Source organism: Mirounga leonina, unplaced genomic scaffold (genome assembly GCF_011800145.1).
Source record: "Mirounga leonina isolate KUSES-001 unplaced genomic scaffold, KU_Mleo_1.0 Mir_153, whole genome shotgun sequence".
Lineage (NCBI taxonomy): Eukaryota > Metazoa > Chordata > Mammalia > Carnivora > Phocidae > Mirounga > Mirounga leonina.
Window position 1 is genome coordinate 849,725 of NW_023270387.1, and position 21,315 is coordinate 871,039.

Genomic DNA, 21,315 nt, shown 5'->3' on the forward strand with positions numbered 1-21,315 from the left:
AAATATAAAAATAAAATAAGAATCTTGGAGCGCCTCGGCTAAGCATCCGACTCTTGATTGCAGCTCAGGTCAGGATCTTGGGGTCGTGAGATTGAACCCCACATTGGACTCCATGCTTAGCGGAGAGCCTGCTTGAGATTCTCCCTCTGCCCTCCCCCTGCTCATGCTCTCTCTCCTTTTGTCTCTCAAATAAAATTTAAAAATAATATTAAAAAACAAAAATAAAATAAAATTATTTCCTGGGTATTGGGTGTATTTAAATTTGCACAATTACTAGTGCAGGGTAGGTGCTCAAAATAGGTTTCCTCTGCAGTGGGGAAACAGAGGAGACTGTACTGTTGAAGATAATTGAGAAAGGGTATAACTTTAAGAAGATTTAGGAATTTTAAGAAGATTAATGTGCGAACAGTGTTGAAAAAGAAAAGTATTGGAGAACTCTTTGGCACTGCTTCTCAAAAACTGGTGATGAAGAACCAACGTGTTTTTCTTTTTCTTTCTCAAAAGATTTTATTTATTTATTTATTTATTTATTTATTTATTTATTTATTTATTTATGAGAGAGTGTGGGAGTGTGCAAGCAGGGTGGGGGGCAGAGGGAGAGGGAGGGGGTCAAGCTGACTCCTCGCTGAGAGTGGAGCCCACACACGGGGCTCCATCCCAGGACCCCGAGATCAGGATCTGAGCCGAAATCAACAGTCAGGTGCTCAACCAACTGAACGACCCAGGCGCCCTGTGTTTTTCTTTTAAAAATTTAATGTTGATCATTTGTAAGACGCAATTATGAATGGCTAGAAAAATAAAATGTAAATAGCTGGTATACAAAATACAAGGCCGATGACCTAATTTTAGATTCAACAGACATAAAATCACTTTCTCAAATTATTGTAAATGTTTCTAAGGAAGAGCTGTCAATTTCTGTACTTAACCTTGGGTTGGCCTGGGGATAAACTCTTGGTGGGAGAGTGCTGGTCCCCGTTGGCCGGGTGGGGGGTCGGGAGGGGTGCGGTATCCCCCATGACAATACTGTCCAAAGACCACTGGGAACGCACCTGTTCCTGAGCCAGCGCGGTCCTTCCTCAGTGTAGCCCTGCAACGTTCTAGTCAGAACTAATCAGAAAGGACTTTCTGGGGGGGCGCATTTCGGCTTGGGTTGGGTCCTACTGAGACGTGGGGTCTTGCCTGGGGTTGGATGCTGTCAGCAAGCAGGGCAGCTCTATGACTAAGTATTGGATAGGCGCGGGGATAAACAGAATCTAAAGCTTTAATTGGCCACGAGACAACGGCCACTCATTTTTAGCTAGGATGGAAAAACATTTTGGTTATTTTTGTGGTTTGGACATGTTCCTGTTTTTGTCTGTGTTCAGACAAGGTCACGGAGCGGCCCGGTCTGATGATGTTCTGAGATATTGTTTCTGTCCTCCCGCGAGGCCTCATGCGTGGTGAGTGCCGGGCCAGCCCCCAGGCCTGCTTTCTCTCTCTCACCTCAGTGAGGTGACTCGACTGCAAAAGGTTAAAAACACTTGAAAAGTAAAGGACCGGATGTGGTGATGGAGTTCAGACACAGCGTTTGGGCTGCACCCGAGTTTGTGCTCAGGACTTCTGGGGTGGGCCTCGGGAATTTGCATTTCTAATTAGTCCCGGGAGCGGTTGAGGCTGCTAGGCCACGCATGGAAAACCACCGAATTTGGTGGGAGTATCAAGGGGGATGTTTACAGGGAAGGAAAGACCTATTGCAGTTGGTGGCGTTCCCAGGGTAAAAGTCTAGCTCCTTCTGGCAACACCGTGCATTTTCCTGGTTCAAGTGACCACTCTCCCCGGGGGAGCTCACAAATGAAGATTCTTTCCAACATAATTTGTGCAGATTGTTGACAATAAGTTTGTAATTAACATGAAAGTAAAATTTAAGTGTTGAGGGGCGCCTGGGGGGCTCAGTTGGTTAAGCGTCTGCCTTCGGCTCAGGTCATGACCCCAGGGTCCTGGGGTCCAGCCCCGAGTTGGGAATCGCTGCTCAGCAGGGAGCCTGCCTCTCCCTCTGCCCCTCCCCCTGCTCATGTTCTCGCTCTCTCTCTTGAATAAATAAATGAATAATCTTAAAAAAAATTATGTGTTTATTGTCCATCTTCCAGGAAGTTCCCTATTACAAACAAGCAGATCCATTTCAGGAGAATGGGTTAGAAAACCAGCAATTCAACCCCATTATCTGCAAATTGACTTATTCACAAATAGATACTGCACTAAATGCGAAGTAACCCTTACAATCCCCTTTTTAACTATTTCCTCTGTCAGGGTTAAGACAGAATTCTGTAAAATATGTTAATTGCTTGTGCTTTTGAAATATATAAATGTCTGTACTAAAAAATTTGACATTTTCTACTTGATTTTCTGAGACATTGGGTGAAAAGAGGAAGTGATGAATAGGGTGGAACCAGGTGGTTTCTAATTATTCTGAAATAAATGGTTGTAGTTTACTTCCCTCTACATTTGGCTGCAGAGGGGATAAAAGAAAAGACACTTGCAGCTCACATGGATGGCCTCCAATTTACAATTTATGTGGATTCAGTTAATTCTTTTTATTGTTGTTGTTTTTTTAAAGATTTTATTTTATTTTAAGATTTTATTTATTTGACAGAGAGAGACACAGTGAGAGAGGGAACACAAGCAGGGGGAGTGGGAGAGGGAGAAGCAGGCTCCCCGCCGAGCAGGGAGCCCGATGCGGGGCTCGATCCCAGGAGCCCGATGCGGGGCTCGATCCCAGGACCCTGGGACCATGACCTGAGCCGAAGGCAGACGCTTAACGGCTGAGCCACCCAGGCGCCCCTAAAGATTTTATTTTTTAAAGTAATCTCTACCCACAACGTGGGGCTTGAACTCACAACCCTGAGATCAAGAGTCGCACACTCCCTGTCCCCCCAATGGAGCCAGCCACGTGCCCCTGATTCTGTTAATTCTTGACCTAAAAAAATTTAAGTATCCTACAAGGAGTCAGTGTAAGAACTTAGGAATATGATTTTCTATAGCTCTTTCCACAAGTCATACACCGTTTGTTAACTCTCCTCTTACAAGGCTTCTGAGAACCTGGTCGTTCAGGAGAAGCAGCTCAGGACACTGTGAAGCATTGTCACGCAAGTGGGAGACGTGTCTTCTTTCCACAATAATCTCTTCATCTCTAGAGAGAATGGGTTTCAGTAGGGACCTACATCTTGCAAATCCAGCAGGAGATTTTCAGTGTAGCATCAAAAGGAAACCAAGCAGAATAAGGAGGTTAACACTGGGGCTGAGCGGGTCCCGCTCTGAGGAGTAACCTCACTCCGGTTTGTCTCCTACTCGTGAGCTCTCACGCATCCCTCACGCATCCAGACCTGGGGCCGTGCGTCTTGATTACATCGTACCCATCTTTTCCACAGCTCTTCTTAGGCACGTTCTCAGGATCAGAAGCATGTTGACAACAGGGGCGTTCGTGGACGTGACGGGGAGATTGCGGTTCAGGGTGGGCACAAACGTTCAGCTACTCATCATGAAGACATTACGCAAATTAACAGAGTACATACTACGTGCCAGGCACTCGCCTGGGGTCTGGGCCTCGCCAGCGGACAGCACGCACATCTCTTGCCCCACAAGGAATACATTCTGGTGGGAGAGCCTCATGTGGTCGTTGGAAGTTGCCCGGCCGGTGCCCGTCTCTGCCTGTCCCCTCCTGCAACCCGAGGTCCTCACACACATGCGAGAACAGGGCCGTCTGCACGCCCGGGCTCTGCCTATCTCCCTTCAGTGACCTGCCAGGACATCTGGAAAGTAAAACTGATAAGAAGACACTCCTTCCGTTCTGCCCGTGTCTCTCTCCTGAGACAAACCACATCAGGACAAGGTGGGAGCGAAGATGCTGACAGCGGACGCCCCGCCCCGTGGACGCCTGGCGAGCCATGTGGTGCCGGAGTCGGGCGTATGGGCGGAGTGTGGCAGGACGGGGTCCGGAGGGGTAATCAAGGGATGGTCAACAGAGAGACCCTCGCTCTGGGAGACAGCCCCTCACATACCAGACTTACACCGGGGGGCTCTCCTACTCCTGCGTCTGTCGCCCCTCCACCCTGGTGACTGCTCGTCTGCCGCTGCCTGCGTCTGCACGCTCCGGTCGGGTCTGGCAGCTTCTAGAAGTTTCCATGACACATGTGGGACACTAGGATATTCGGCAAAGCTCTGAAACCCCGTGCCTGGGGCTCCACCTCCCCGGATGAGCCGCTTACCTCCTGTCAGGGTGCGGCTGGGGTCAGGACTCGGGGCAGAGCCCGGCTCCCACCTGCATCTGTACTTACAGACCTCTTGCCCCAACCACCTTCTGCTTGGCTCTGGTTGGGAATTCCTCCCCCGTTCCTTTCACCCTACGCTTGATGCTCCTTAAATCCATAACTTGAAGAACATGTTCTCTTTGCTCCAGGGAAGGGAGGGTTGACTTTACCAAAGCTGAGAAAAAATATTTCCATTTCACTTTCTAGTACCTCAAAGAGAAGGAAGAAAAACACCCACGGGTGAGATTACGCTTTGAAGTAGTGTGAACATCCACGTCCTGCCACGTACGGCTGGCAAGTGCGAGCAAGCACCCAGGCCTCGGAGGACGAGACAGTTGGTGGGACAGGTGGTGGGGACGGGTGGGGGCTGCCTGGGTGTCAGAACGGAGCATGGCAGGGAGCCCGCGCTCGGGGATCTCGCAGCAGACCTGGTGTGCAGGGCTGCTGGTGCTGAGGGGTGGGAGGCTGTGGGGTGCTGGGCGTCAGCGGTTGTGTGGGAAAAACAGCCTGGCTGCCTCCTGGGTCTCCCCACCACGACCACACACAGCGCTTCTGACACCAGCTCTCCACAACACCAGCTGCATGTCCCGCAGTTTAACTCAGTTCTGACACTGTCTTCACGGAGACAGCCTCAGGTCCCACAAGCTGAGGGCTCCATCCCGGGAGACTGTCTCCCCAGCCCATTTCCGTTGCCAGCCGTAAGCAGCAGGTCCCCAGATTAGCCGCAACTTCTGACCTACGTGGTCACAAATCCTCTGTTCCCATGATCGCGCTCCTTGGAGTCAATCACCTGCTAGAGCAGCTCACAGAACTCAGGGAAACACTTAGTTTACCAGTTTGTTAAAGGCCACGATAAAGGGCACAGGTGAACAACCAGATGAGGAGATGCGTGGGGCGAGGTCTGGGAGGGCCCCGGGCACAAGAGTTCTGGAGTTGGGGGTGTGTCACCCTCCCCGTGTGTGGATGTGTTCACCAACCTGGAAGTTCTCTGAGCCTCGACTTTTGGGTTTTCTTTTTTTTTAAAGATTTTATTTTTTTTACTTATTCATGAGAGACAGAGAGAGAGACAGAGGCAGAGGGAGAAGCAGGCTCCCCGCAGAGCAGGAAGCCCGATGTGGGACTCGATCCCAGGACCCTGGGATCATGACCTGAGCCGAAGGCAGACGCTTAACCGACTGAGCCACCCAGGCGTCCCAGGTTTTTTTTTAAATGGAAGCTTAATCATGTAGGCATGATCACTCATTAACTCTGTTTTCAGCCTCTCCCTTCTCCAGAGAATGGCGAGGGAGCTGAAATTTCAAGGTTCTAATCATGGCTTAGTCTCTGGTAAAAGGAGCCCACCAGGGATCCCCTCATAAAAACAAAAGGCGCTCCCATCACCCAGGAGTGTACGAGTTTCAGGAGCCCCATGTCAGGCACTGGGCTCAAAGACCAATTATTAGAACAAAAGTTGCCCCTCATCCTCTCATCACTCAGGACATTAAAAAGGTTTCAGGTGCTCTGTGCCAGGAACTGGGGCAGAAACCCATCACATCACAGTGGTGTGGCCTCATCTTACTTCCTGCCTCTAGTCGAGATGGCTCTGGAAGTCTGCTGGGTTGAGTCTGGGTGCTGGGATCCTTGCTCCGTTTTGTGGATTGCTGGGGATGGCAATCGCTGGTGTTGGAATCAACTAACTTTTGTTGAGAAGTTAAGAGTTTACTTGCTTTATTCCAACTTCCCAATTTCCATTCTGCTGATGGGACACCTGAAACCCAGAGAGGCCAGTGACTTCACCCCTCGATCCAGCTAATAGGCAGCATCAAACCCATGCCTGAACAGTGGGCTCACACCTCTGGATAATTTACTGCCCAGCAGTGACATGTTGTGGACGAAAGGAGCTGCTGTTAATAACTGTGCCAGGAGAGCGGGTGTAACACGGAGCCCTCCGGGGGCAGGCTGGGGAGGAGGGGCAGCTGGTCATTTTTCTATTTTTATTAACTTTTTAAAAGAATAAATTGTAATTCTGGAAATCATTTTTATTTTTAAATATTCTTCATCTTTTTGATTTGTAACCTTAGGTTTATCGTTTCTTTTCTTTAAGAAAGATAAGATTGCCAACTCCTTTTATGAAGCCAATTTAACCCTAATATCAAAAGTTGATAAAAACAGTACAATAAAAGTAGATTACCTTCCAGTCTCATTTGTGAATACAGATGCAAGGACCCTAATGTATATTAGCTAACTGAATTCAGTAATGCTTAAAAAATATATGATATATTGTGATAAGTTATGGTTAATTAATGTAATTTCACATAATAACAAGCTGAAGAATGAAATACTTAGGAACATTTCAACAGATGCAGGAAAAACACCTTATTTACAATTTTAGTTAGTAGAAAATTAGAAATAAAAAGAAACTTCTTTAATGGGGTAGAAAAGTATTTATCTTTTTACCTGGAAAAATTTGAAAAGCATTTGCTTTAAGATCAGTAACAGTACAAGAATACATGCTAACATAATTTTCTGCATAACACTGAAGGTTCAGGCCAAAGTAATAAGACAGGAAAAAATACTAAGGAATATAAGGATTGGATGGGAAGAGATGAAATTGTCACTTGTAAGTATTGTGATCATTTACACAGAAGACTAAAGAAAACCCACAGACTTTCAGAAGTAATAAGAAAGTTTACATACTATAAGATCAATATACAAAAATCAGTAGTATCCCTCAATACCAGCAATAATAAAATCAAGAAGATAATAGACAGTATAATACCAAAACATCCAACACAACAATAACAAAACTGTAAAATATCAAGGACTTATGAGACAAAAATTCACAAGACCATTACAGAAGAACATTTAAACCTCCAGCAAAGGGCTGGATTAAAGAAAGAAAGGGCTGAATTAAAAGTGAGATAAATCATCTTCATGAATGAGGGTGCAGTATTTGGAGATAACGATTTTGCCCCAATTTAATGCAATTTCAAGCGAAGTCACAGCTGCTGTTGGGGAGATCCTTCCCTGCTCATATTTTGAATGAACCCTCCACTGAGTGAGTGTTGGTAGAAGCCAGGAGCCTACCCCTCCCTGTGGAAGTGGATGAAGGGCCAGACATGCCTTGCTCTTTGGAAGCTGGCACACGAGTGTGTGATGCCAGCTCAGACAAAAGCTTCTCCTTCTCAGACTCTTGAGTGGTACAGGGACGCAGGGAGAGTTCCAAAGACTTCTCCCTGTGGCAGCGTCCATGCTCGCATCCCAACCAGGCCCCCTGCAGTGTAGCCCTGTCTGTCATGCTCTTCCTTGGGTCCTTGGGTCGTGCCCATTTTTTGAACTTGTTTCTCTAGGCTTTTTCCTGAGAGCCCCGGCGATGCCTTCTGCAGTAAATTCATTTCTGCATTAAGTTAGATAGAACCAATTTCTGTTGCTTGTAATCAAGAACTCAGAACTAGGAACCTTGCCAAAATATTTCTGAACTTTATGTGGAAGTATTCAGGTCTGTGAGTAACGAAGACCAGGAGTCAGCAAACTTTTTCTGTAAAATTTTTCTGTAAAAACACTAAACATTTTAAGCTTTGGTGGCTGGATGCCAACTACTCAACTCTACTGTCATTCTTAAAAGTAGCCATTGACAGTATGTAAGCAAATGGGTATGGTTATGTTCCAGTAAAACTTTATTTACAAAAATAGTCAGTGGTCAGAGTTTGGCCCATGGGCTGTAGTTCCCTGATCCCTGATTAAGACTATATGTTGGCTAATTGAACATAATAATTAAAAAAAAAAAAAAAGAAGTTAGGGTAAGGGACTACTTTAGATGGTGTTAATATGCATAAGCAACTGTGCAATGAGAAAAGCAAACTATAGTAGAGACTCAATAAATTGGATCTATTTTACTAAAAAAAAAAGACAATCATGAAAAAGAAAAGCAAAAGGGAGACAGACTCACTCTACTAACTAGTCAGACATTTACAATAGGAAAAACAATGTGGTGCAGGTATAGAAATAAACAAATGGCCCAGGGAACAGAATAAACCCAGAAAGAGGCCAGTGAGAGTTTGTGTTATTTAGACATTTTGTAGGAAAAATTGGTTCACTATGTGGAAAAAAATAAATTAGATCCGTACCTCAGGTGAAATACAAAAATAAGCTCAAAATATAAAAATAAGTAAGCAGCTAAATAAGGAAGAATAAAGTTGCTAGAAAGAAATCGTCAGGACTTGGGGGTAGGGGAGAATTATAATGGCTAGGCCATTATTGAACTATTTTGCCTTCTCAGAGGACACAGCAGAGAGAGCAGTTGTGTTATTAGGGCAAGTTAGCCTGGAGCTGAAATCCGTGTGGTCAACTCAGGTGCGCATGGTCTCGTTGAAAGAACAGAGCATGGGCCACACGCTGGTGGCTGAACCATTGTCTGGGTCGTGAAGAGACAGGAAGGGCAGACTGCATAGGGAATGAGTGTTTAGTGTGTGGACAATAGTGATGGGAAACCCCGAAAGGACAGTATTTGGAGCCAAAAAGCAGTACAAGGCCCTGACTGATAATTCTACAAATAACATGGCTCTCAGGTACAAGAAGGAGACAAGCGAGCAAGACACAAAGTCACTGTCAAGTCGTTTTGTTCGGTTTTATTTTGTACATATCCTTAACGGTATCTTTCTGGAGAAACAATAATAAAGACCTGAGAGGCACAACCACGTCTTCAAACCCAGTGTCATCACGTGGCAGCCGTGAGACTTTCCCCTTTGCTGGAGGGGACAAGCTGCTACCCACCTCTCAGGGTGGCTGTAATTCCTAGAACGTGGCAGGGAGGGCGCACTGAAGACGGTCTCGTGTTCCTGTCGGGCTCTCCCATTGAGAAACGGAGCTGGTTTTCCCTCGCTTTGAATCCCTGGCACCATGTCTGCTTCAGCAGATGAGAGTTCGCAAAAGTGCTGCCTCTGCTTTTTGCTTCTTGGAACCTGTAGGGCTGGGCCTTCGGCCACTGGGTAAAGAGACCATTTGGACCATGTGTGCCAAGGACCCGACTTGTGAATGAACAAGTTGCGGGCACTCCAGCCCAGCCACTGCTGATAATTGTCTTTCTCTGACTGACTTATTTCGCTCAGCATAATCCCCTTCAGTTCCATCCACGTCAATATAAGTGGGAAGATTTCATCCTTTCTGATGGCTGAGTAGTATTCCATTGTATGTATGAACCACATCTTCTTTATCCATTCATTCCATACAGTGTTTTAATGAAGCAAACGTACCTTCAGTTAGAACGGATAAAGCGCCTCTGGTTTAAACGATACACGGTTTCGTAAGAGAAAGGGTGACCCCATGTGGCAGTTTTAAAACATGACCGTAAATTTTTAGGCATTTCTTGCATCAAGGTGGCGTGTATGTGCCCTCTTTAGTCTGGTGGGCTTGTGGTTGCTTTGATCAGTGACTACGGCAGGAATGATGTTACATGACTTCTGAGGCTAGAAGTAAAAGGCTATGTAGCTTCTCCTTGCTCGTGGGATCCCTCTTCGATCCCGGAGCCTCCAGGTGTGAAGTCCTACCACCTTACCATCTGCAAGCTGGAGAGACCGTGTTTATGATATAACCAGCAGTCCCTGCCGAGCCCAGATCTCCAGCCACCTGTAACAAGGTGACAAACAAGGGAGTGAAGCCATCTCAGACCCTCCGAACCAGCCCATCTGCCCCATGAAGCAAAAGAGTCGCCCTGTGGAGAACTGCCCAAATTCTTGACCCACAAAATCATGGGACTTAATAAAATGATTGTTGTTGCAAGCCACCATTTAGTGCAGTGATAGATTACCGAAACACCCCTTATGCTAGTTCAGGTCCTCCAAAAAGCAGATGCCAAGATGTGATTAGACACACAAGAGATTTTTTTTTTTTAAAGATTTTATTTATTTATGTGAGAGAGAGAATGAGAGACAGAGAGCACGAGAGGGAAGAGGGTCAGAGGGAGAAGCAGACCCCCTGCTGATGCGGGACTCGATCCCGGGACTCCAGGATCATGACCTGAGCCGAAGGCAGTCACTTAACCAACTGAGCCACCCAGGTGCCCAGACACACAAGAGATTTATTGTTGGGTATCCTTCCTGTGCCTAGGAGGGATAAAGAGAGACTGGAGCAGGTCGGGGGAGCCTTCAGACCATGATGCGGGTCTGGAGTCTGTGAAGTCTTAGGTTGTATCAAAGTTGTAAGACAGTCCCGTCCAGGCTGGTGGGGAGTCCCAAGCCTGTTAGGGAGGTCCTATTTGTCCAGAATACTGGATGTCCAGAATACTGGATGGTCAAACTGGAGTTTTGGATTTGCACGTGATCTGTGGTACGCTAGAAATTGTAGGCTGGACCTCAGAAACTCAACACGTTGCTCAGTCCTTTATGGCAGCACTTAACATCGTGTATTATAACGATTTCTGGAATATCTTCTTCATTCATCAGACTTTGAGGTTCTGGAAGGCACATGCTATATGTTTTTCACCTTTGCATGCTGCTTCTCTCCTGAAGTTCCTGACTCAGTGAATGTTTGTTAAATGGTTAACTGAGAATAATGATCAAATTATGTTTTGTGTGTAGTTATAGGAATAATCCTTTGACCACATATATGAGGGTTTATTCTGGACTCTATTCTATTCCACTGGCCTCTGTATCTCTCTTTACACCAGTATCATCTTTTTTAAAAATGATTTTATTTATTTATTTATTTGAGAGAGAGAGAGCATGAGCAGGGGAGAGGAGCAGAGGGAGAGGGAGAAGCAGATTCCCCGCTGAGCAGGGAGGCCAGTCAGGACCCTGGGGTCATGACCTGAGCCAAAGACAGACACTTAACCGACTGAGCCACCCAAGCGCCCCAGCACCATCCAGTTTTGATTAGTGTAGCTTTGTAGTAAGTTTTGAAATCAGGAAGTGTGAATTTTGCAGCTTTGCTCGTTTTCAGAATTGGTTTTGCTCTTCAGGGTCCCTTGAGATTCCATATGAATTTTAGCATAAGTTTTTGTCTTTTGCATTAAAACTGTAGATCACTTTGGGTAGTATTGACAATTTAACAATATTAAGTCCTCCAGTCCACAAATATGGGATTTTCCCATTACTTTATCTTCTTTGATTTCTTTCACCTCCTTCCTTAATTCCTAAGTATTTTATTCTTTTTGATACAATTGTTAATGGCATTGTTTGCTTAATTTCCCTTTCAGGTTGTTCATTGTTAGTGTATAGAAAAGCAACCGATTTTTGCTTGTTGACTTTGTATCCTGCTACTTTGCTGAATTTATTAGTTCTAACAGGTGTGTGTGTGAGTGTGTGAGTGTGTGTGTGTGTATGTGGTGTAATCGTTAGGGCTTTCTGTATATAAGATCTTATCCTTGTGAACAGAGATAATTTTACTTCTTCCTTTTCCTTTTGGATGTCTTTTATCTTTCTTATCTACTTGCTTTGCTGAGGACGTCCAGTACGATGTTGGGTAGGAGTGGTAAAAACCAGGCATCCTTGTCTTGTTCCTGATCTTAGAGGAAAAGATTTAAGTGTTCCACCACTGAACATGATGTTTATTGTGGATTTTTCATATTTTTATTATGTTGTTGGAGTTTCCTTCAGTTCCTAGTGTGCTGAGTGTTTTTTATCATAGAAGCGTTTGCATTTTGTCAAATGCTTTCCTGCATGAATTGAGATGATTATGTGGTTTTTCACTTCTTTTTGTTAATGTGGTGTATTACATCGATTGATTTTCACCTTGTTGCAACATCTCTGCATTCCAGGAATAAATCTTTCTTGCATGGTGCATAATCCTTTTCCTATGCTGCTGAATCTTGTTTGCTAGTACTTTGTTGAGAATTTCTGCATCAAATCCATAGGGACTATTGGTCTGTGGTTTTCTTTTCTTGTAGTGTCTTTGTCTAGCTTTGCTATAAGGGTAATGTTAGCCTTGTAGAATAAGGGAGTGTTCCTCCCTGTTCAATTTTTTGGAAAGTTTGAGAAGACTTGGTGTCAGTTCTCCTTTAAGTGTTTGGTGGCATTCACTGGTGAAGCCTTCAGTCCTGGCTTTCCTTTGTCAGGAGATTCTTGATTACTGATTTAATCTCCTTACTAGTTATGGGTCTGTTTAGATTTTCTATTTCTTCATGATTTAACCTTGGCAGGTTTGGTGTTTCTAGGAATTTGTCCATTGAGTCTATGTTATCCAATTTGTTGGCATATAATTGCTCACAGTGCTCTCTTATTTGTTAATTTTATTTCTGTAGAATCAGTAGTAATGTCCCCACTTTCAAGCTGATTTTAGTGATTTGAGCCTTCTCTCTTTTTTCCTTAGTCCATCTAGCTAAATGTTTGTCAATTTTTTTGATTTAAAAAAATTCCAGATTGTAATTTAATGTTTAATCTATAAGGTTGTTTTTCTAAAATTAAGACTTTATTTTTTAGGGAAGTTTTAAGTTTACAGCAAAATCGAGGGGACGGTACGGACGTTTTCCACAGACCCCCCCCCCCCCAATCCCTTCACACGCAGAGCCTCCCTCCTTATCGGCATTCCCACCAGGGTCAGCCTGATGCTGTCCCAAAGGCACCTTAGGTTCTGTGCACTTCCCTTTGATCCTTTTCCCTTTTCCCCCTCACTCCCTTATTTTACAAGGCTAACATTACCCTTGTATCAAAGCTAGACAAAGACACTGCAAGACACTCTGCACTTTCCTTTGATCCTTTTCCCTTTTCCCCCTCAGCTTTGATAATTTCCACTGCCCTATATTCAAGTTCGCTGATTCTTTCTTCTACAGAGAATGCTTCTCCCACGGAAACACATTCGCGAGTCTCTCGCTGCAGAGAGAGCTGCGTGGACGTCAGGAAAATGAGTTTCTGGGAGAAGTGAGGAGTGGAGTGTAGGTGTGGGGATAGGAGGGTGGGGCTGGGGGAGGCGGGCGGCCAGTGAGAAATCTGTGATCCTGGGGTAGGGGAAGGATTTGAGGGATGGAGATAATGTCCAGTTTCATGGTCCTGGTGCAACGTGCGATCCCACTGCTGAGGCAGGTCTTTAGCAGTGTCCACGGGGTCCCGGAAGCCTTGCGGGACAGGCTTGGAGAAAGTTAAAGAGAAGAGGGTGAGACTGACATCTGGGTTGGCCCTGGGCTGAGCACAGGGAACCCAGGATGGCCGGGTCAGGGGAGAACCAGTGACATCAGGTCCGAGGCAGGACTCAGCCACAAGTGACTATGGGAATGTAAAATCTTGGGAATGCACATGCCTGTTGTGGGAAGAACTGGACTTCCCAGAAGACTCAGAGTGAGAGCCTGGCCAGGAGGGAAAGGGGAACTTGGGCACCTTTGAGCTGTGCCAATGGAGAGCTCCCTCCTTGCCCGCCCGGGAACAGGCTGAACACCCGAAGTGATGTGGGGCTTTTGTTTGTTTGATCTTTGATTTCACCATAGAGCACGTCTTCTCTGACACAGAAACAGTACTTCCCGGTAGAAACCCTTTTGCCACGGAGTAAAAACTTTATTTATCTGTGTATTTAACATTTATTGCCATTTACCCAGTGCAAGCTGCTCGAGGAAAGTCATCGAGGGAGACACTCATGCTTTCCCCAGGAGAGCGAGACAGGTGAAAACCAGCCGCGGTGCAGGGAAGGACGGACAAGGTGCTAAATGGAGCTCAGGGGCCATGAGCATTAACTCTGGCTGGGGACCAACCCCACAGAATCCACTGGATGAACGTGTGTTCTTCCCCATTCTTCTAATTCTTTCTTGATTTACTTTTCTCTCCTGTTAAGAGGGAAAATAAGAACACATGACATGGGATACAACACTTAAAATCCATCCTAAGATGTTGCAGTCAGTACAATCTGTCATCCACCCAGCCCATTTTTCTGTGCCTGGAACAAAGGTTCTGAAGACCACCCTCCAGAGGCGAAGAGGGTGGTGTTGGATGGAGTGTGGGCCGGGGGCAGATGTCTTTGCATCTTGGTCTCTGCATCTACCAGCCGCGCCATCCTGGGTAAGGTAGTACTTGGCCTCTCTCAACGAGAGACCCCCCATGTGCAAGATGAGGATAACAGCAACTCACTGGATTGTCACATTAAGTGAGTGAAAGTATGTGAAATGCTGGGTGCACTAAATGCGAGATGCATTGTAGCTATTATTTGTATTATTCTGGAAAGAACACCCATGAGTTTAATCATACTCTTTTGAATATATATTTTCTGTTCATATGGCGACTTCTTGGATGAATGAACTCACTAAATTTAAAACCTATTTAATTAAGTCTTGCTTTCATTTGTCCAGAAGTTACCTCTATCCAACTTTGACTGGGGCGCCTCATTGTCTAACACTTAAGAATTCAATGCCTTGGTCTGTCTGCTTCATGTGATATCTAGTCTGTCCCTTTTGGGGTCCCTTTCTCATTTTCTTAGCGTTCTGGGACAGTGATACATGCCACGGACTATTCCACGAGCGCCGCGGATTTATGTAAGGGGAGCCACTGTTTTCTGTTCTGTTGGTGATAACTTTACCGACAATTGCCAGTGTTTCATGAACTTTTTGGCAACAGCAACAATTTGAGTCACAACTTTAAGGCACAGTTATGTGCTATTCTCCAGAACGTGTTCTCTGAGATGCTATTCTGCCAGGGCTCAGTTGGCGTTCCATAAAGAGGGTTAAAATCTAGGGAGCGCGGGGTTAACTCAAGTGGCAGGTGCACCTCAAGTACAACAGATGCTGTTTCTTGAACTTGCTTTTCCATAGCTTCCTTTTTTAGGAGTTGTAGGACTATTCAATGTTCTGGGAACACAGTTTAGGAAATGCCATCGATAGTAAATTCTAGGTTCGACTGATGTCTTAAATCCATCTTATTCCAGGAATGATCTTCTCCTGAGGACATCGCCCTGTCATTTGAAAGCACTTTCATTACTCTTGTGATCATTCAGACTCTTCAGCGGCTGGGGAGGAAGGAGCTTTTTTCCTCAGTCCAGCCCCCCAGGGGGACACTCTCTAAAGTGTCTGCACCGATCAAGAAAGAACAGTGAGCCGCATACCTCAGTCATGTCATTTTCCTGATGTCACCGAATGATACTGCATTATCGAAAACTTAAAATCAACATCCTTGCCGTATAAAGTAGCCTGGTGACGTTTTGAGGATCTAAGGTCTCAAATTTCTGCCCGCAGTGGGCTTTTAGGTGTAACTTTCAGTGTGTTTCCCAAGTGGATGCCCATTTCCCAGTCTCTCCTCTCAGGTGCGCCCGCCCGGAGGAGACGACGTGAAATCATAAATATTACCGTATAACTTCTGGATTCCTTCGATGTCATCTGGTGAAAGTTTGAAGTTCTTGGAGTCTCTGACTCTGTAGGTTGGATACATCACGGCATCGGGATCAGACGAGTGACCCAGGCCCAAAGAATGGCCAAGTTCGTGGGTCGCAGTGATCAGGAAGTTAACTCCTACAACCCAAGAGTGACATACAGGAACTCTAAAAGCAGCTCTGTAAACAACGTCGTACACAGCGTGCAATAAAAAATAAGAGAACTGCAAGTATGCACACCTCCTCAGAGCCTTTGCAGCTCACTTACTTGTGTCTAGGCCTTCAGGAGTGGAGGGCGGAGAAGGAGAATCAAAGAAGTGGCGCTCTAATGTCATCACCCCTTCTGCGTTTACAAAAATGTGCTGTTTTTCTTATGTAATCACCCAGATACCAGTCTTCCGGAGTGGAAAGCGAAGGCTTCAGGGGCACTGGGGACCCAGGCTCAAGACCCGGCTCTGCTGCTCACCAGCTGGACACTTTGGCCACATGAACTGACCTCCCTGAGCCTCAGGCCCTCGTCTGTTCAACAGAGAATCACTCCCACTGGGTAGGTTTGTCATACTACTGGGAGTTGCCCACTGTCCGGAAAACACTGGCCATTCACCGACAGGACTTTGAGCATCAGGAGAGAGGAAGCTGGCTTTGACGAAGCCAGGACTGTAATGCTGGGCTTGGCTCCTGATTTACTGAGCCATCTTCCCTCCGACTCACAGACAGGCTTTGCCAGTAAGGTGGGAGGCACCGGCCTGGGCGTTGGTGGAGGGGCCGGCGCTGCGATGGTGGGTGGGGACTGGGGACGCTCCGTGAGCCCACCCTGAGCAGGAAGGAAGGGGGATGAGCAAGACCCTCAGGACGTGGAAGCAAGCCAGTGTCACCCCCTCACCAAGCCTGGAGTGACAGCCAGGTGTCGCCTTGGCGATGGATTTCCATCACCAAACACTAGTACAGATCTCCCTCTCAGGGACAGTGACAGCCACATTATTTTATTTAATTAATTTAGTGTTAGAATCGTCTGCACTTGGTATTATTTATACCAGAGCTTTCTTCCATTAGTTTTCTGGGGTGTGTCTGTAATCTCCCATGTTGTAAGGTGACAAATATGATGGGTTGGCTTCCTTTTGAACAATAGAGGATGATCTCAGAATTATACACAATTCTTAAATATCATAGTCTCTGCTCCTCCTTTTCCTCCAATTAAAAAAAACAACTAATTTTTGGGAAAGAGAAAGAACTCTAATTTGTTGAATGACTAAGCTATCCCAACACCGTGTAAAGCACTGTAGAAATATTATCTCATTTACTTCCAACCACAATCCCAGGAGGTGGGACTTACAGTCCCACTTCACAGATGGAAACTGGCTCAGAGAAGTCCATAACTTGACTAAAGACGCGCGGCGAGTGGCTGGTAGACCTACGGCTGGTTGAACCCCCCGTGGTTTGAGCCCACAGCCTCCTCCCATCCTCTGTCTGCACAGCCTTGTGAGCACGTGGAACGAAATAAAGCACTTGAGGCACATAGTCATTGGCAGTTAACGATGGGTCAGTAATTACCATTAGCTAAGGCAATTATCAAATTCACGTTGGTATAGGGAGTTCAGATTTCTAAAAACAACGTGCAGCAGAAGAGCGAGGGGGCCCTATACCTATCCTGCTACCGTCCGTCCAGCGCTCGTCCTCATCAAAGTGAGCGTCTCCTCCTAGGCCCGGTCCAGGGGCAAAGGCGTGAGCCAGGGTGTTTCCTGGTCCGTCAAACGGGTAGGAGTCCCCGTGAGCTGAAAGAAAACAGGGGGTTTGCCCTTAGTGAGTGAGTCGCTCTCTGGCCATCTGATCCTGTAGTTCACGTAATTACGGAGGCTGCAAAGACCAGCCTGGCGTGGGCACTCAGCGCGTGGTGCTGGTCCCAGGCAGGTTTTCTCGGCACTGCCCACCACCAGAGCTCGAAGGCTTCCTGAATATGGGACTTTAAATGCACCATATCTAACTTCCAGGGGCATCGAGGTGTTAAATCTGGTCGCTGTGCTTGGCCGAATGGCGGCAGGATGGAGCCGCACCCCACTCAGCAAGATAGTTGTGCACCATTTAGGACAATCTTTCGTGAAAAGCTGGGAGAACCAGGCACAGAGTGTCACAGTGAATTTTGTTAGTGCGTTTATTCGTGATGCAGAGATATTTATTCTTGAATTGGTATCAGGCTGTATCCATTTGAATCCAATGGATTCGATCCATTTCTTGAGAGACATGGACTGCCATGGTCAGTGCCTTCCGTGACATGTTCTTTGGCCACAGTTCACAGCACCTGGGCAGTTCAACATTAGAACAGACCAAAGAGAACAACATTTTTCCTTAAATCCGCACCATAAAATGCTAGCAATTAATAGCAGCCCCTGTATATGGGTTCTATCTCCTTAAATCCTGTAATCTGAATGCTCTCAGTTTCTCCTTTCTTACCCCATTGAGGGGGTTGGCAACAGGCCATCGGGGAGACCACTTAGGGCCTTTGGAAGTTGTAACCCTTTTCTTGGTTTAATGATGTTAGTTAGCCATATTTTAACTTGTCCCATAAATATATATAGATACGCATACGTACGCCTGTCAGGATTCACACTACAGAACAGGGTTGGCAAACTTTTTCTGTAAAGGGCCAGATAATAAGTAATTTAGGATTTACGAGCTTGGTGGTATCTGTCACGATTACTGAGCTCTCCCATGGTAGCCCCAAAGCAGTCATCAATAATGGGTAAATGAAGGACCATCACTGTGTGCTGATGAGTATTTACCCGTCAAGTGCTGAAACTGCCCCCCCCCCCCCAAAGGATCGAAATTTATTTACAGAAATAGATGGTGGGCCAGATTTGGCTCACGGGCCATCGTTTGGCATCCCCTGCTGGAAACAGTGGCTCTACACGGATGAAAGAAAAGGTGCAGTGCCTGTGAACCTAAAGATCATGTACGGAGTGTATGTAAAGATCACACACAGAAAGGTTTGCAATCCTGAACAGAGGGACGCACTTGCATGAACGCGCAGGACCCGCCGCAGCGACCCTCTCACCTCCTCTTGCAAAGCTGATCATTATATCCGCCGTCCCCACTAAAACTCTCCTGAAGGAAAGCGGGACCTCTTGGCTCCACATCGTCAAGGCCTTTGCCACGAGCTGATTCACGGTGACACGTGGCAGGTCTTTTGTGTACGATAGGACCCTGGCAGCAGACGAGAAAACAGGGTTTGGCCTCAGGGGGAGGGCTGGGCTGTGTTTGCCGAGGCGAGCCCCAGGGGACCAACCTGTAGGTGACCACTCTGGAAATCCACTTTGGCTGGGTTGGGAAGAGTGAGTACTCTGCGATGTCTGGGACCCCACATCTGGGCTTCTGCATTATTTCTAGGACGCGGGAGTTCAGGACTCCGGTCACCGGCAGACGGAAGAACCTCTGCATCAGCTTGAGTTGGGCTTCGAAGCTGTCAGCCTTCCTTGGTTCTGAGCCAGATGGATAAAACCTCTTGAGATAGTCCTGTTGGAAAGAGAGGGATTGTTCTGTCATCTTCTTTACTGTCTTCTTTTTAGATCGCAGAAGGCTGTGCGTCTTTGCCTCAGATTCCTGGGGGCTCAAGTCGTGGTGTGAAGGTAGCTACGTAGCCACCAGGTGAAACAAGTGTGCATTAATGAGGAGAAGATTTAATATTGATCAGGATGCATCGTCACTCCGTTTCATGAGCCAGAGGGCCCCTCCATGTCCCTTTTATCCAATTAAATGGTTTTTTTCAGAAGATGATTTTTTTTTTTTAATTTTAAAGGTTTTATTTATTTGAGAGAGAGAGAGAGAGAACATAAGCAGGGGGAGCGGCAAAGGGAGAAGCAGACCCCCGGCAGAGCAGGGAGCCCGACTCGGGACTTGATCCCAGGACGCTGGGATCATGGCCTGAGGGGAAGGCAGCCGCTTCACTGACTGAGCCACCCAGGGGCCCCTCTCCCGGTAAATGTTTTGAGGAGAAACCCACCGTACAGTTTATAAAGCACAGACTTGCTTGTAATAGCCAAGCGGGAAGAGCACCCAGCGAGTCCTCAGGGGCGCAGCAGAGATCCCGCCCAGAGGTCCAACTCACACAGCCACATCCGAGACTCTCCAGAGGTCTGGGCCTCGCTGGGGTTAATGCATCTTAAGATTTTAGTGCTGGGAGAGGATACTGTGAAATTATTTTGTTTACTGTGCATATTCTCCAGGTGAAGACAGCAAAGCTCGCACAGCTGAATGATGTGCCCAGGGCCACCTATTAACTTAGCAGCAGAGCTGGCCCTGAGTTCCCTCACTGCCCATCCTGTGGGCTGCAGGACACGGCCGGTCTCCCAGGCGTGCCCCACGTGCACCTGGGTCCTGCGACTTTCTCAGGGGGCCCCCTGTGTGCGGACATGAGGAAGGCAGGGACTGTACAGGGAGCTCAGGCCCTTGTCTCCTCCAAACCTCAAACTTTGTTGTTCCTATTTACATATGAAGAGTCGCCGCTCAGACAAGCAAATCCCTGGCACAAGGTCACCCCTGAGAGGAACTGCATTTGAACTCGGGTTCTGTTTCCAAAGCCCATCTCATTCGAACAATAGCGAGGGCTCCAGGATGCACGATGGTTTCCCTGGAACGATTCAAACACTGGCGCACACAGGCGCTGTCTAATTGCGGTAGGCGGTAAGGTTACTTGTCTCCGAACCTCTCAGGAATGTGCACTTTATGTAAGTGACCTTAGTCCTCTCTCTTCAAGGTCCCAGGGATTGTGTTTTGTTCAACACAACAAACACTATTCATCCATGACAATTAGGAATGAATCTGTTATTTAAAAACAAATGAGTCATTTTATCCCTTCCTGAGCTATGGGCTTTACAAAGACACTGTTTTGGAAGAAATCTTTTTGCATTCTTGATATGAACTTTCCTGCCTTCTGTTAAACCCAGCGAACGTCTCCCTGGTTTATTGGCAACGTGTGCAGGAAGTAAAGGGACTCAATGCGCTTGCAAATGTACCCCTTTTGGAGAACCTGTTAGGTTGGATTTTATGAAATTGCTGTAAATTTCAGGTAAAAAAAACCCCACAGTCAGATATCAGTAATTTCGCATAGTTCAATCTAACAGATTATTGGGAGTTTTTCAAAGTCAACGTTAATGTGAAATAGAAGAGACTTTTCTTACGCTTTAAGTTTAAATTTTTGAACAACAGTTAGGAGTCAACAACCCATTATTTCACCAAATATTAATTATTTATACTTATGGGGTTGCTTATTAAGAAGTGTACTGGAGAGACCATGGCTTTTGAAACCAGAGAAACTCGTCCTTGACACCTGTCACTGTCATTATCAAGTACGTGAATCCACCGAACTTCGGCCATCGCTTTTTCTCGGGATAGCGCTGAAGATTCGACGACATAAGGTACGTGAAGCACTTGACGGTCTGCGATAGTTGCATAGTAGTTGACATCGCCGTCGCTTCCCTACTCGGGAGCAGAATCCCGTGAGCAGCGACGGAGCATCGCTGTCCCCACCGGGCAGAGCCGGGAGTCCCCCCGCTGGTCACGCCCGCTGTAACCTCTACCTTGTTTTCTGATTTCAAGCGTCTCCACTGCCAGGAGTCCCCACCTTGAGAGGCAGCCCTTCGGGGGAAGAACCTCGAGCCACAGCAGAGGGTAACACGACCCACTGCTCCAGCTTCCGTGTAAGTGCTCCGCGCCCCCCCCGCGCGGTCCCCGGCTCCGCGCCCCCCCCCGTGGTCCCCGGCCCCGCGCCCCCCCCGCGCGGTCC

The 21,315-nt window shown here is 46.7% G+C and overlaps 1 protein-coding gene and 1 long non-coding RNA gene across 5 annotated transcripts in view; one reads left to right on the forward strand and one right to left on the reverse strand.

The window, feature by feature from the left end:
- Window positions 1-13,729: 13,729 nt before the first annotated feature.
- MMP7 (matrix metallopeptidase 7) overlaps window positions 13,730-21,315 on the reverse strand; it is an 8,522-nt gene continuing 936 nt past the window's right edge. The window contains exons 2-6 of one of the 2 annotated variants that reach the window (XM_035008805.1): window positions 18,820-19,046; window positions 18,589-18,737; window positions 17,195-17,311; window positions 15,517-15,678; window positions 13,730-14,007 (exon numbers count right to left, since the gene is read on the reverse strand). In XM_035008805.1, coding sequence (XP_034864696.1) covers window positions 13,979-14,007; window positions 15,517-15,678; window positions 17,195-17,311; window positions 18,589-18,737; window positions 18,820-19,046 — 684 coding nt within the window. In that variant the 3' untranslated portion in view covers window positions 13,730-13,978. Of the gene's footprint in view, window positions 14,008-15,516; window positions 15,679-17,182; window positions 17,312-18,588; window positions 18,738-18,819; window positions 19,047-21,315 lie in introns of both variants that reach the window. The other variant, XM_035008804.1, reaches the window with a different exon arrangement.
- Window positions 20,396-21,315, forward strand: part of LOC118013153 — a 17,205-nt gene continuing 16,285 nt past the window's right edge. For 2 of the 3 annotated variants that reach the window (XR_004679931.1, XR_004679932.1), the window contains exons 1-2: window positions 20,396-20,947; window positions 21,129-21,229. This is a non-coding gene — a long non-coding RNA (uncharacterized LOC118013153). The remainder of the gene's footprint in view (window positions 20,948-21,128; window positions 21,230-21,315) is intronic. The other variant, XR_004679933.1, reaches the window with a different exon arrangement.